General features: G+C 37.2%; 1 protein-coding gene across 4 annotated transcripts in view; it reads right to left on the minus strand.

The window, feature by feature from the left end:
• Positions 1-16,555, minus strand: part of DTNB (dystrobrevin beta) — a 236,698-nt gene that overhangs the window by 138,735 nt on the left and 81,408 nt on the right. For all 4 annotated transcript variants that reach the window (XM_036262917.1, XM_036262916.1, XM_036262918.1 and 1 more), the window contains 2 exons: positions 8,579-8,684; positions 3,677-3,843 (listed from right to left, as the gene is read on the minus strand). In XM_036262917.1, coding sequence (XP_036118810.1) covers positions 3,677-3,843; positions 8,579-8,684 — 273 coding nt within the window. The remainder of the gene's footprint in view (positions 1-3,676; positions 3,844-8,578; positions 8,685-16,555) is intronic.

A 16,555-nucleotide genomic window follows, 5' to 3' on the forward strand; every position in this document is an offset into this window, starting at 1 on the left:
GGGTTTCTGTCTTTCTCACCTCCAATATCAGTGTCCTCAAAAGTATGCAACCTGACTGCTGAGCCAATGATACACATTTTAAGGTTTTGTTCTAATAGAATTCCACTTCTGGTACCAACTACTGTGGCAAAAAATAAAACATCAGTATCTTAACACAGTGTTTCTCTCTTGCTCCCATTGAAGTCAAGTGGGTTGGTGAGACAGTCTTTTCAACACATTGTTAAAGAACCCAGTTTCCTTTCATTTTATGGTTTTACCCTCCTCTGTGTCCTAATGAAATTATCTCCACTAAGCTCACAAAGAGGATAGAAAAGGCACCCAGCTATTAACTGTCTTGTCCTGGGAAGGCACACATCACTCTGCTCACATACCATTGGTGAGAGCTACTCACATGATCCTTCCTAGATACAGGGGCACTGAGAAATGTAGTTTAGACATGTGCCCAGCAAGAACAGGAAAATAATGATGTTAGTGAGCCCTAGCAGTCTTTCATGCCCCTTAAAATTTAAGCTGCATAAAGGTTGAAATCTTTCTCTAGTTTATTGACAGATGTATCCCTCAATCCTGTTACGGTGTCTGGCACAAAACAAGTACTCAAAAAATATCTTCTGAATGAATAATGAACGGACAGAATGAATCATGGATATGATATCATATGGCATTTTTTTCTATAATAAAGATTAATGGGCTGATTACTAAAAGAATAATGAATTAGACTGCATAATTACTTAGATAAAACAATAAACAGAAACTTTTGGAAAAATAAAAATAAACTTCTAAGCACCAACACTACACAAAACAAATCTACAATGCAAATTCATATGCAAGCTGATTAAATGCACATCAAATTCATCCATTGTAAACACAGAGTAACATTTATTCAAAATAGTACAAACACAGTAAACAATCTTCAAAGAAATTACTATTAAGCTGATCACATACTTTTTTTTTTTAATCCTCACCCGAGGACATTTTTCCATTTTTTGTTCAGATAGAGTGGAAGGGACAGGGAGGAAAAGAGAGAGAGAGAGAAACATCTACGTGAAAGGGACACATCAAGTGGCTGCAACCCACATGACCAACTAGGGCCGGGGACAAACTGCAACAGAGGTATGCGCCCTTAACGGGAACCGAACTCAGGTCTCTTTGGACTGCAGGCCGACACTCTAACCATTGAGCAAAACCGGCCAGGGCTGGTCACATATCTTGTTTTTAGGTGAAAACTTGTTTTTTCACATCAGCCTCAAAATTCACCCTCATCTTTCTCAAATAGTGGGTACACTGCACAAAGTCTAATTTTGAAAACAAGTTACACACACACACACACACACACACACACACACACACACATTGCTAAAAGACCTTACCACTATGCATCTATCATGTAATACATATACTCATCAAAATTCAGAGCTGGCACCTTTATGATACCAGCTTCAAAATTATGCTTCATTTTTCTTGAAATTTTAAGTCATTATAGCAAAAATGAATTAATAAGATTGAAAAAATAACAAAGCTGAAATAAAAAACAACAAATGGGATTAAGACTCACTTCACAAGAGTGTTATGAGGCTCAAACAGAAACATGAAATTTACTTATAATTTCCATACTTTCCTTTAATGTATGTTATAGCTCAATGATAATTCAATAGAGTATATGAAAAACTGCTTTGTAAATCATAAAGCAATATTCAACATCTTTAAATAAATGTAAAATTCCCACTTCCAAAAGGGTTTAAATGAGCTAAATGAGCAATTTCAAACTAAGGTGAACAAGAAGATCTTCATTCTCCTAGCCTCAGCACCTAAAACATATTTCAGTACCAACATCCCAGGGAATCTAATCATTACAAAAGGTAATGGAGCAAAGTGCTATCTCAGTGTAGAGTTAGACTGTAAAGAAAAACCTGTGGAGCCCTGGCTGGTTTGGCTCAGCGGTTAGAGCGTTGGCCTGCGGTCCAGAGAGATCCGGGTTCGGTTCCCGCTAAGGGCACGTACCTTGGTTGCAGTTTGTCCCCGGCCCTGGTTGGGTCGTGTGGGTGGCGGCCACTCGATGTGTCGCTTTCACGTCGATGTTTCTCTCTCTCTCTCTCCCTCTCACTCTATCTGAACAAAATATCGAAAAATGTCCTCGGGTGAGGATAAAAAAATAAATAAATAAATAAATTGTAAAAAAAAACAACAAAAAACAAACCTGTGGAAAAAGCATTATCAAATCAAAGAACACAGTGGGATACTTGTGCTTTAGAAGGGAATACAGTTACAATTTAAAAAGCTATAAATTTTCTCTGTTCAATGAAAAAGAGAAGAAACATTCTGGCTTCATTTTTTTTCTTTGTCTAAAAAATTTTTAATAATTTCTCAAATAAAAAATACTAGAATTTATAACATAACAAGACCCAGAATAGAATGTTCAATTTAACAAAATTTTATAGTTAACTATAACCACAAACCTATCTAATTTTAAAAAAAGAAAAAATATATATCTCTAACACATTGTCAAAGATGTAGGAAGTAAAGTATACATTTGGGCTAAAGTTTGTTTTTTGTTTTTTTAACCTCACCTGAGGACATTTTACCATTTTTGGTTCAGATAGAATGGGAGGGAGAGAGAGGAAGAGAGAGAGAAACATCAATGTGAAAGGGACACATCGAGGGGCTGCCATCCGCACAACCCAACCAGGGCCGGGGACAAACTGCAACCGAGGTAAACGCCCTTAGCAGGAACCAAACCCGGGTCTCTCTGGACCGCGGGCCGACGCTCTAACCGCTGAACCAAACTGGCCAGGGCTAAAGTTTGTTGTTTTTTAAAAAAACAAAACAAAAACTAATCCCTTATATAAACTTACTTGTTTTATTCTTGGTTAACTTTTAAGATGGCTAACTAGAAGAAAAACAAACTTTTTTTGGTACTTAATACTTACAGTCCAGTAGAATGAACAGGCTTAATAACCTTGATACTGAATTATACTAATGACCTTATATATTTTTCTACCCTTTAGCAAACCAACTGACCAACAAAAGAAAACTAGAGAAAAAGGTAAAACCTCTGAAAATAAATTTAAAGAAGGGAAGAAAAATTATTGATACTAAGCTTGTTACATGATTTATAAACAACACAAAAACCAGACATCAACCTCCACCTAAATAGTGTTATTTAAAAGACAACTTTTGAAAGTAAGGACATCAGTGTGGCCATTGTAACAGAGAGTATTTTCGAACCTTAGAGAGGGAAAACTTGTAACTGCTTAACTCATGCAGCTTTCTTTGCAACATTTAAACCCTATAAACATTAAGATAATTTGCTTGGTAAAAAGAACTTTAAATCTTACTTAAAGCTCACAGAGTAAGCATTTAGAGGGATACCTTATACAATTCTAAAATAAGAAACTCACTTTTTACTTTGGAAAGGGAGAATTGTAACATTCCATTTTACTGATTAAAAGGACCATTTCAAGTGTAATACTATCTCCATCTCCTGGAACTTTATAAATTCTGCTTTTAAAATCAAGTGATGAAGCACAACATATTTGCAACTCTCGTCCTACATGTCAGTATTAAGATCTCATTACACCGCATCCTCATTTGTAGGCATCTACCTGGAAATAGACCCAAATGCGGTAACTGATGAAACACATGAACAGTTGGGGACACAGACTAAACACAAAGCAGTTACCCAAGAGGAATGCTCCTTCATCTGGTGTTGGTTGCTGTGAGGGCCACTGGCATGGCCACGCCAAAAGCAATTTTGGCAGAGCTGGTAGTTGTGGCACTGCTGGCATCGGTACCGGAAACCCATCATACTCTCACACCGACAATATGAGCACTCCACAGGATGGAAGACTTGTAGAAGGGACGGAAAACAGGGGACAGGGAAGGGCAGCAGAGAAGAGATAAGAGGGAGGAAAAAAAATCATTTTCATTTGGAGAATAAAGTCAATACAGTGAAACACCAAATTTAATATAAAAAAAAAGCAAAGGTGAAAATAAAATTAGAACTGAAGATTCCAAATTGTCTCCTAGTTAGTTATTTTAACCAGTCATTTATTAGAATAAAAGGGAAAGACAATAAACAAGAAAAAAAATGTTCAACCACCTTAGAAAATGGCCAATTTCTTTCTTTAAAATAAAACTGTTTCTCAAAATTTAGATAAAGTACAAGTAAGGAGAAAAGCAGAGCCTTCACTCCAAAATTTATTTTCAAAACCTATTGCTTTTTAAAGATACATATCACCACCATAGTTGTACTCATATTTGTTTCCTTCACTAACACACAATCTATGAGAGCCAGGACGTGTAGTGTACATAACTGTCATCTGCAAATGGTATTTTACACAGTATCCTGGACTGAAGAACTGCAAATATTTGCTGAATTAAATACTTCCATATACTGGGTGCAAAAGGTAACTGGTAAAAAGTAAGGCTACATATTAAAAATAGTTTGAGTGTCTTGGCCGGTTTGGCTCAGCAGTTAGAGCGTCGGTCTGCGGTCCAGAGACCCAGGTTCGGTTCCTACTAGGGGTATGTACCTCAGTTGCCATTTGTCCCCGGCCTTGGTTGGGTCGTGTGTGTGGGAGGTGGCCACTTGATGTGTCCCTTTCACGTAGATGTTTCTCTCTCTCTCTCTTCCCCTCCCACTCTATCTGAACAAAAAAAAATAAAAAAGGAAAATGTCCTTAGGTGAGGATAAAAAAAAAAAGTTTTAGCTAAGAGCTCTAAGTTGCATCATAAAAACAAAATACTCTAGACCAATGAAGGAACAGTGATTTGGAGGAAGGAAAACAGTGATCTGCAGCTCCTTTCTCTACCTCACTAGGCTTCTTATCATATGAAAAACTATCAGATGGCACTCAGAATTCATAGATTATTGGGATTCTCTTATAGCTTGAAAGTCTAGTTCATTGAGTGGGCATGCACAATGGTGCATTACAGTTTACTAATTACACTTGTATTTATTTTGTTATTAAAATTTTTGAGTGATACTGGTCAATAGGATCATATAGGTTTCAAACGTACATGTCTATGATACAAGATCTGTATATTGCACTGTGTACCCAACAACCAAAGTCAGAACATCTTCCATCACCATATATTAGTCCCCACTACCCCTGACTATTTATACTTTTAAATGTTGGTAGCATCATTGTTCCCTCTGGCAATTCAATTCTGAATAGAAATGAAAGTCAACAGGAAAAGAGGGATATAGTAGTATTCAAATCTTCATCTGAATGACTCTAGCATTTTATATACAACGCCAATCTTATCTAATTTTAAAGATTTTTAGTTCTGCTTCCAAAAATTTATATTAACTAGGGGATCAAGAGTCAAAAAAAAAAAAAAATTGAGCACTGGGTGAGGAAAACAATGTAACAAGATCACTAAAGACAAGAAAAGTAAAATATGAATGAGAAATCTGAAGGACATATACTTCCTCTAAAAAATTCAAGTTTTGATCATCAAAAAATTTCCAAGGAATGATGAAAATGTTGAGTCTGTGTCCCAAATTAAAACTATGCAACCTAGCAGAGTTCTGTCAGACAACATACTCCCAAATCAATCTATAGCCAACATCAATGAAGTCAACATAAGTGCAGCCAATGTTTATAATTCCATATAATTTGGGGTTAATATTAAATGACATATGTACATTAATATTAAATTATCAGATGAAGTCTGATCATTTTGAACATGTATATCTATGTGATTTTCCCTCTTTTATAAACCAGTCAAGAGCCAGCCAGTGCTTACATTAGTCAGTGGACTGGGTGACTAGGTAGAAAATGCAGAGAACCAGAATGAGAAAAGAACCAGAGTGTGCTGGGTCAATTATAAATAAAATCAGGTTTCGGTAAAGTATTTTTTGAAGGAATGCATCATGTGATAGCTATCTTCTGATATACTACTCTACACTTGAGTTAGTAAACTAGTATAAAAAGTATAACTTTTGCTTAGATAAGTAAATATTTGTCCCTATGAATAGTAACTTCAATACAATTCGAGTGATGAATTTCAAGTAAAGGGCTCAAACAACAACAACAGAAAACTAAGAATACCATAATTTAATGTTTCCCACCATAATTATTAAGATATGTAGATAAATGTCATTGTGATAGGTAACGTTTTATTTTTTAGGTATTCCAATAATTTCATAATATTTCTCTATCTCTAAGAAAAATATTAATAACTACATAAAGAATGTAATCAATAAATACAAAGTCACAATAAAATGTTCATATGAATAACAATACACCAGGACATGTAAAATTCTTTCTACTTGGTATAGCAGATATAAAATGATGTTATGAAAATGAATTGGCTATGAAACTATTAAACACTTAAGGCTTTAAAAGTATTGTCTCTGCCCTGGCCGTGTGGTTCTGTTGGTTGAGTACCATCCTGTGCACTGAAAGGTTGCCAATTCAATTTCGGGTCAGGGTACATGCCCGAGTTTCAGGCTCGATCCCCTGCAGGGGGCATGCAGGAGGCAACCAATCAATGTTTCCTTCTCACATTGATGTTTCTCTCTCTCCCTCTCCCTTCCTCTCTCTAAATACAAGTAAAAATATTTTTTAAAGTATTGCCTCCAAAAGAACCAATAATACAGTAATAACTGTATAAATCTCTATACAAATATCCTACTAAAATTTTTAGCTGTTTTACTCTAGTCAAGAGATTCTGGACCCTTAAGAAAATAATCCTGTGCCCTGGCCAGTTTGGCTCAGCGGTTGCAGTGTTGGCCTTGGACCAAAGAGTCACAAGTTAAATTCCAAGTCAAGGGCATGTACATGGGTTGCAGGTTCGATTCCCCACCCCAGTCAGGGTTCTGTGGGAGGCAACAGTCGATGTGCCTCTTTCACATCCATGTTTCTCTCTCTCCCTTCCTCCCTCCCACTCTATCTAAAAAACAAATCAATGATAAAATATCCTCGGGTAAGGATTAAAAAATAAATAAATAAAAAATAATTCTTGTCCTGGCTGGTTTGGCCCAGTGGTTAGAGTGTTGGCCCGTGGACCAAAGAGTCGTGGGTTTGATTCTGGTCAAGGGCATGTACCTTGGTTGCAGTTTGATCCCCAGCCCTGGTCGGGGTCATGCAGGAGGCAATCAGTTAATGTGTCTCTCTCACATCGATGTTTCTATCGCTATCTCTCCCTCCTACTCTATCTGAAATTAAAGAGAAAAATATCCTTGGGTGAAAATTAAAAATAATAATAAAATAATCCTGAATCTAACGTCACTTGTGAATCAAAGCCATGGTTTTTTTTTAAAAAGTATGGATAGGGGAGAAAATAAAAAAGTACAAACATGTGTTTCATTCTTTTTACAAAGGGAAAAAAGAGTACTCTGCTTGTTAGTGCCTTTCAGCTCTTATTGTTCTCTTGTGGGGAATGAGGAGAGACAGCAAGAACCTTCAGAGAAGGCAGGCTACACAGAAAAACCACATCCTTCCCTTTAATAAACTCGAACAACCTGAAAAGGAGATAAACTGATAGCAATAGAAAAAATTAACAAGTTACTAAGATAAGTGCCATTTCAATTCCAATGAAACAAAGACTTAAGCCAAATTACTGGAAAGGATACTGAGAGTAGTTCAAGGTAAAATAAACAGTAAAGGAAAAAACTGAAGATGTGTAAAACCTAGTAATAAATTCTATCTTAGCGATTTTCCTTCAAACGATTCAAACATAATTATAGTTTTAGTGGTTAATATTGACCAACTTTTTAGATCTACGATTTTTATAAATTAAAAAAAAAAAAAAGGAAGCCATGGCCAAATCACGTGGGCTCAAGCCAGAAACAACCACTGCACCCTGGCTGGTTTTGTTCAATGGTTAGAGCACCAGCCTGTGAACCAAAGTGTCAAGAGTTGGATTCTGGTCAAGGGCAGGCACCTGGGTTGCGGGTTCACTTCCCGACTCCAGTCAGGGCAACTAGTCAATGTGTCTCTCTCTCTCTTTCCCCTCCCTCCCTTCAACTCTCTCTTTTAAAAAAAACCATAAAAATAAATAAAAATCAATGGAAAAATATCCTCGGGTGAGGATTTAAAAAAAACAAACAAAGCCTGGCTAGTGTGGCTCAGTGATTGAGCATCAACCTATGCACCAAAAGGTCACTGGTTTGATTCCTGGTCTATGATATGCATGGGTTGTGGGCTCAATTCCCAGTAGGGGGTGTGCAGGAAACAGCCAATCGATGTTGATGATTCTCTCATCAATGTTTCTATCTCTCTCTTCCTCTCTCTAAAGAATCAATAAAAATATTTTTAAAAATTGAAAGAAAAAAAATTCAAAAAACGACCACATGGAATCTCAGGGGGAAAGCCTAGAATTTGAACCACAAAGTTTTATGATCTGACATTACTACTTCTTGGTATCCTATCTAAGTAATAAAATACACCACCCCCCAACTTCTTTTTTTTTTAAATAGTCTTCTTTTAAAAGCTAAAATCACAAGTTCAGATGACAAAGTGCCAGCAAACATCAATTACAATTTCAATCATAATAGCTAAGGACATCACAAACACTCTCAGCTCACATACTTCCTACAGCATAAGGAACGAATGGTACAAATTCTGCTTACCATTCTCCACATGGGCAAGCCTGTGCATGAGAGGTAGCCAGACAAGGCACTGGGGAGGAGGATCGGCCATCATTGTGTCTAAAAACATATTTAACATTATCTTTTTCTGTGAAGAGAAGAAAAATATATTTTTCAAATACCTCTGAATTCCAAGATTAAGTTAACTTAGGACTCTCCCAACCAAATTATAATGAATTGCATTTAGAATTTCATTGTAAACTATTTTACATTACTACAGACACTGCTACACACTATACTACATACTACTTCTATATTCAAATGCATTTCCACATTCATTATTTTATCTGAGTCTCAAAACAACTGTATAAGGTTAATAGATTAGGTATTACTATCTTCATTATACAGATGAGAAAGTAAAAGAACAAAGCATTTAAATAACTTGTAAAGGTCCTGCCCAAATCAGTCACAGAGCAGAAGTAGAACTCAGGTACCCTTCCAATTACTGTTCCTGGTACGCAGTGGGGGAGCACCCGTCAACACCTGACTATAAAACATCACTGAGAACAGAAACTATGGCTGTCTGTTTGTCTACACATTTCCAGCAATGGTAACAGTGCCAGGCACACGACAGGCATTTAATAAGTAATTGTTGAATGAATACCAACGTGAGAGGCAAACACTCTTAAACATCATTTAACAACCTTCTCATTTACCTAAGAGAAAACTGAAGCTCAGAGAAGTGAAGTTATTTGACCAAGTCACAGAGATATTATAAGACGGATGAGATTAGAACCTAGACATCCAAATGGCCATCACAGTATTCCTCCATTATACCATCTCCCTAGCTGAACTGTATTTTTCTGTCCTATCTTTATTTCTCTCTTTTAAATTTAAACAAATATATAATAAGGTTCCACTATATGGGAAACACTGATAAAACTATGTTCTGTGTGGACACAGAAAATTAGAAAACAGTCTAGAAAAAAAAAAAAGTCATTGATATAGACAGAACAAATTCTCAACAATATTTCAAATTAATGAATTTTCTTTTTATTTTCTCTAACCCACAAAACACCTTTCCAGTTCCAAAAAGAAAGGAAAAAGGAAGGAAAGGCAGTGCCATACAACTAGATGTGAAATTTCTGTAATTGTAACCTAGACACCTAGGCCCCTTCACACTTTATTCCAAAAGAAGAGCAAAGACAAAAGGGCAACACAAGAGAATAAGAGATGTAGAGCCCAGTAAACAGGCCTTTTGCAAGTCCTGGCCCCACCATTCAAAGGCTGAGGGGTGGAGGAGACCCTGAGTATTAGGGGTAGGGTGAAGCCAAAAGGCACCCAGAATTTTTCATCTCAGTCTCTCCCAAATAACTGCATTCTCAGTCCCAACACTTTAAGTGAAAAACAGGGTATAAAAATATGGTGCTTCCCCATAAAACTTGAAAATAGTTTATTTCAGAAAAAAAAAAAAGGTAGAAAAGATAAAATTGGTTAGAGCTGAAAATATTTTGCCAGTTGATGATAATAACTGACTTTTACAATTAATATATTCAACACAATTGGGAAGCAAGGAGTGCAGAAAGTGTGGTGTTCCGATAGGAGGACAGAGGCCTCTGGGATTTTCATCTGATCTACCATGACACCTTCCAACAATGGTCCCATCATGCAAACACGTGTGACCACACACAAAGTCTGTGTATCTTTTTGGCAACCATGAGAATCATGATTCCACTGTAAGTAAACTGGAAGTCATTATTATTGAAAATAATCCTTAAAAGAAGTGGTAAGGAAGAGAAAATAAAATAAAGTAGACACCTTGCCTGTGTGGTTCAGTGGACTGAGCATCACCCCATGCACCAAGACATCACTGGTTCGATTCCTGGTCAGGGCACATGCCCAGGTTGCAGTCTCAGTCCCCAGTAGGGGGCATGCAGGGGGCAGCCAATAGGTGTTTTTCTCTCGCGCACTGATGTTTCTCTCACCCCCCCCCCATGTCCCTTCCTCTCTAAAATGAATAAAAACATATTTTTAAGAAATATTACTGATAAAGAAGATACTAGATAGTTTTTTAGCTAGTAAGATGTGGTAAGTCCTGGCTGGTTTAGCTCAGTGGTTAGAGCGTTGGCTGCAGACTGGAGAGACCCGGGTTTGATTCCCGCTAAGGGCATGAACCTCAGTTACAGTTTGTCCCGGCCTCAGCTGGGGTCATGTGGGTGGCGACCACTCGATGTGTTTCTCTCATCTCTCTGTCTTCCTCTTCCTCCCTCTCTCCCTCCCACTCTATCTGAAGATAAATGCAAAAATATCCTCAGGTGAGGATGAAAAAAAAAGTTGTGGTGAACAAATTAAGCATTTATCAATTATAAATTTAATGTTTAAATTAATATTTCTGTACATTCTTATATTTGTTAAAAGTTACATTTTTACAAATCCATTGAAAATCCTAATGCAACTTTCTCTAAAAATGTTTTGGTTCACCTACCATGGAGTTTAATTTTTTTTTTTTAATCTTCAAGATGAAAAGAAACACTTAAATTTGCTACCTCAGAAAACCCTCATAAATACGCTCAGGGTCAGTTTCCCAAAGTTGTCCTGAGGCCATACGTAATTTCCGAGAGCAGGAAAGAAACCAGAACTGTGCCCCAGTGCTATGTCTTCCATGAACCATGTGATGTGGGGGAAATCACTTAACATTCTGTTTTCAGTTTTCTCATCTCTCAAGGGCAGTGGTTCTCAAAGTACAGTCAGAGGCTCTCCTGGAAGGTCCATAAAACATTTTTAGGAAGTCCATGAAGCCAAACTATTTTCACAATAATACTGAGACATTACTGCCTTTTTCAATCTTTTTCTCTGAGTGTTCTAGAGCCAGTGAGGCACATCCATAATTATCAGAAAAAGCTATTAAAATACTCCTCCCTTTTCCAACTACATTATCTGTTTGAGGCCAGATTTTCTTTCTATACTTTAACTAAAACATCTTCATAACAGACTGACTGGATAAGCAGATATGAGATACCGGCTGTCTTTACCTGAACAAATCTGAGATTTGCAAAAATATAAAATAATGGCATTCTCATTAAATATTTTGGTTTTAGGATATATTTCATTAAAATACATTTCATTTTTCACTAAAATATGTTAACATGTAATAGGTTTTTATCATTGTTATTTTTAACGACTTAAATATATATGTATGTGTGTGTGTGTGTGTGTGTGTGTATTTATTTATTTTTTTAAACCCTCACCTGAGGATTATTTCCCATCTATCTTCAGAAAAAGTGGGAGGGAGAAAAAGAAACATCGATATGAGAGAGACACATCAACCCCAACCAGAGCTGCAACCAAGGTACATGCCCTTGACCAGAATGGAACCCACGATTCTGTGGTCCGCGGGCCGACGCTCTAACCACTGCGACCACCCAGAGTTAAACATATTTTTTTATTTATCAATTTAAGTTTATAATATGAAAATGTTGATAAATATAACCCACGTAAATGACAGCTCTCTGGGGTCCTCCATACTTTTTAGTGTAATGAGGATAAAAAGTTTGAGAACTTTTGGGACAGAATTCCAGCTCAAAAATTCTGTGACTTACTAAATAACTGTGTGAAAGATAGGTTGGATCTTTTTCCTCCCTTTTTGTTTTATCTTTCTCTTGCGTTGAACACATTCTTAGCATTTCCCCTTATTTTTACAGCACAATATTTATAAAACTATAATAAAATTGCATATTATGTCAATTCTCTCCCACAATTCTCATATTTCTGTATTTCCCTCCAAATATGTACATTGTGTAGTAAAAATATATAGTGTTTTTTCACTTAACATTTTAGTAAATATTTTATTATTTTGCTACAAGGTCTTTATTTCTAATCATTTTAACAGCTGCCTGACCGACTGAGCAAAAACACCATGATTTGTTTATAGCTTCCTCAATAAAACCCTGAGGCTGCTTCCATCTTTGTATGCACTCTCAGTTTTTCTAGAAAGAAGTGTTTTGGTTTGTCACTTACATCCTGCCCTCTGTCATTCTAATCCTCAATACTGACCACTTCTTACCCTAGACGCCATTCTCACTACTCTCCCTACATGCTTGGCTACATCTTTTCTGTTTAAAAATGGGAGCGGAACCATCTCTTAAAAATGAGAAATCCAGTATTACATGAGAGAACAAGTAAAATCATTTAGCACCAGATCATTATAACTGCAATTTCCAATCTCATCATTTCCACTAAAAACTCTTATTTCCTTATGGGCAACAGGTAAATATTTCTTATCTACTGCCCTATCACTTACTTGGTAATCAGTTAAACAAAGTATGACATTTAGTTAACAAACTTGAAAACAACATTTAAAAAAATCTTTTAGATTAAAATGTTTTTACATAAACTTTTGTGTAGTCATAGAAATATTTTACCTGACAAAGACAATGATGCTGGTTATTTTTTTAAAAAACTAGTTATTGGACTAGTGCTTTGGGGCAGCCTTTCGATTACTATTAGACACTGGATTTTTCAATATCACATATTTATTTTGGACTTTGAAGAGTACTTTGTAATGGCACAACAATATAATGTTGCTGTGCTTTTTATCAGAGGTATTTTTATATTACAGCCAAAAGAAAAATTGGAAAAACTTCATTTTCCTCACTGCAAAGATTGTTTGATTTGAGAAAAATATTGAATACTATCAAGAAAAACAACAAAATTGCTAGTACATCCATGAGCCTTAAACTATTAGAAGTCAAGCCAAAGATCTTTTCTCATGCCTTTTTATTTAAAATCATTACTCAATTAATCCAACAAATAGCTAGTAAGCATTGACCATCTTCCGGACACTGTTGTCATGGGGATATACAGTTGAAGGAGACCAAGGTACATCTCTCTAGGGCACGAATGAGCTAGATGTAACATGCCATGGGGCTGCCGAGGAGGAACAGTTAATCCTCACTAAAAAATGCAGAGCATCTAAGAAGGCATATTTTAGCTGGGATTTGAAATATGAGGCCTTTGGTAGAGGAGAAGGGTCAGGGGTTATTGGCATTTCAATGACAGATAATAGCATAAACAAAGACAGTAACTGTTACTTTCGCGCACTCAAAGTGCATGTTACTCAACACAAGAGAAATGCAAATCAATACTATATTGAGATAGCATTTCTCATCTATCAGATTGGTAAGAACATAATGCTTACGGCAAGGCTGTGGAGAAAGAGATGCCCTTATACGATGCCTGTGGGACTGTGAAGTGGCACAGCTCCTGTGGGACTTCGGGAACATCTGAAAAGAACCCAGGGAGCGCTGACGGAGGTCTGAGGAGCAATGTGGATGGAAGTCGAAAAGCTAGGCTAGGGTTAGATTGATAAGTACCACAGTACTATGATAAAAACCTCATCCACTAGGAAATTGGGGTTAGTAACATCTTTTAAAGCAAAATCAAGACATCAACAGAGCTATATTTTTTATTTTTTATCCTCACCCGAGGATATTTTTCCATTTTTTGTTAAGATAGAGTAAGAGGAAGGGAGGGAGGGAGAGGGGAGGAGAGAGAGAGAGAGAGAAACATCTACGTGAAAGGGACACATCGAGTGGCTGCCACCCGCACAACCCAAACAGGGCCGAGGACAAACTGCAACCGAGGTACGTGCCCTTAGCAGGAACCGAACCCAGGTCTCTCTGGACCACAGGCCGACGCTCTAACCGCTGAGCCAAACCAGCCAGGGCAACAGAGCTGTATTTTAAAATCAGGACTCAAATTTGTTTATGAGTAAAAAGAATAATAAAAGAAAAGCAATATCTGAGGAGGGACCGTCGTTTTCTTTAGGCTGCCATTGGGCCACTAAGTAAAGTGACTAGGAGACAGGGGCTTCAGGTTTTCTGGCGAAGAACTTTTCCGCTTTACCTGGAGACTAGTGAACCATAAGGGTCTAGGGTACAAGGGGAATGGGAGTGCCACCAGTGAACACCAGAGAAAGACCTGGGCCAACAGCCCCCAACACTCCATGCCCCGCAGCTTCCAGCCCTACCCACGGGCCAGGGAACCATGACTGAACACATTAAGACCTGTTTTCAGCTCATGAGTAGTAACTGAGAGTGGTGGACCTTTCCCATAGCATGTACCAGTAAGTACTGCTATCCAACAAAAATCTTTTTAAAAAAAGAAAACTTTGGAGCCTCTTGTCATTTTTAGATAGGAAATTATTTAGCAAGATAATCACTTCCATAGTACCAATTAAAACAAAAACTCACTTCTAGGTCTCTATAATTTTGTTCCATCTAATTATTGCCAATGCTACAGGTCCCATTACTATAGACCTGATCAGAACAAAATCCATTACATGCTGTATTTCATCCAATCTAAGGTAACATCAGTAAGATGCTAAGGCAGCATCTTACTTGTAAGATGCACCATTATACTTTTTCCACTAAGGAAGAAAAACACTCAGCCAATTAAACTAACTCTATGACTTAATTAACTGTAATCCTTTGTGACACGTAAATCAGTCACACCAGGCCCTGATGAACTGAAATCTCTTTCATCTACTCAGAATTACTTGGCAATTTCACCAACCTTCATTTGCCCTGCTTGGTGTGACAAAAATTATTTTGGTCCCATTTCAGTAATAAAAAAAAATAATACAGCTCCATGTATTTGGAGATATCTTCCTTTAAAAAAAAAAGAGGAGTTTCTCTAAAGCACTTGGTTGTTGCTTTTTAAGAAAATAACCAATTCCGCCCAGGCCAGTTTGGCTCAGCAGTGAGAGCATCGGCCCAGGGACCGGAGAGGCTCGGATTAGGTTTCTGCTAAGGGCATGTACCTTGGTTGCAGTTTGTCCCTGGCCCCAGTTGGGTTCGTGTGGGTGGCAACCACTCGATGTGTCTCTGTCACATCGATGTTTCTCTCTCTCTCTTCCTCCTTCTCTCCCTCCCACTATATCTCAAGATAAAATGAAAAAAAAAAAAAGAAAAAAGAAAGAAAATAACCAATTCTTCCAATGATAAATATTTATGTTACTAATATAAAATTTATTCCCCTCTGTATGCCCACGGCTTTCTGTGCTTACAAGAACTTTTCCTTCAATGCCAAATCAGAATGTACTCTTTCCAAGGACATTTGAAATGACAACACACGCAGTACCAAAGTGGGTATGATGGAACCACTACCACCAAGTTCACACATGCACAGGAAATTACAATTCAGCACAAGCACAACCACTGCCTGGCCAACTGCCATTGGCTATATGAGGTATCTTGATATCAGCCTTTGTCAAGGTGTGAAAAGTGTCTTCAAATCAATGAATCATGGTAATGATTCCCATTAGATTATAATGGTAATGAGGGGTTGCTAATGGAGACTGTAAAATCTGCTGAATTAGAATTCCTATGAAATACAGATATACACATATTCATGTGCCAGGCAATTCTTGTCAAACTTTTTTCAATGTCCAGGAAAACAAGGTTAGAACATCCAGAAAATATCTCATTTCAAAGACACAGTGGAAAAGTAAAGTCATTTTGGCACAGAATGGAAGAGGATATGTTGGTCAAAGTATAATCAAAGGACATCTTCAGACATGAAATAGTCTTGTTATTCTGAAAATCCACCAGTAATACTGTAATCCCACTTGTACCCATTTCCCACCTCCCCTATGAATCAAGGAGAGTGTGGCACAGTGTTCAATCCAGTGCTATCAATAGTATCTCCTGCAACAGTCACTAAAAGAAAGACTTCATCGACTTTCCTATCTCACTATCTCCCTCACTCCCTACTCCACTGATTCAGGTTTTCCTTCCATAAAGACAGGATCAAATTTAAAATCCTCTGATGGGTGGACCGAACTCTTCAAACTACAGTCAACTTGAACCTAGGAAAGAATAAGACAAATAGCACCCATCTTTCTTTCTTTCTAAATATGTTTTTATGGATTATTTAGGCTGCCATTAGACCCCCCTTTGGGGGTCAAATAGCCCTTTCAAAGGGATCGCCTAAGACCATTGGAAAACACATATTTCCGAT

This window comes from Molossus molossus, unplaced genomic scaffold (assembly GCF_014108415.1).
Source record: "Molossus molossus isolate mMolMol1 unplaced genomic scaffold, mMolMol1.p scaffold_m16_p_15, whole genome shotgun sequence".
Classification (NCBI taxonomy): Eukaryota; Metazoa; Chordata; class Mammalia; order Chiroptera; family Molossidae; genus Molossus; species Molossus molossus.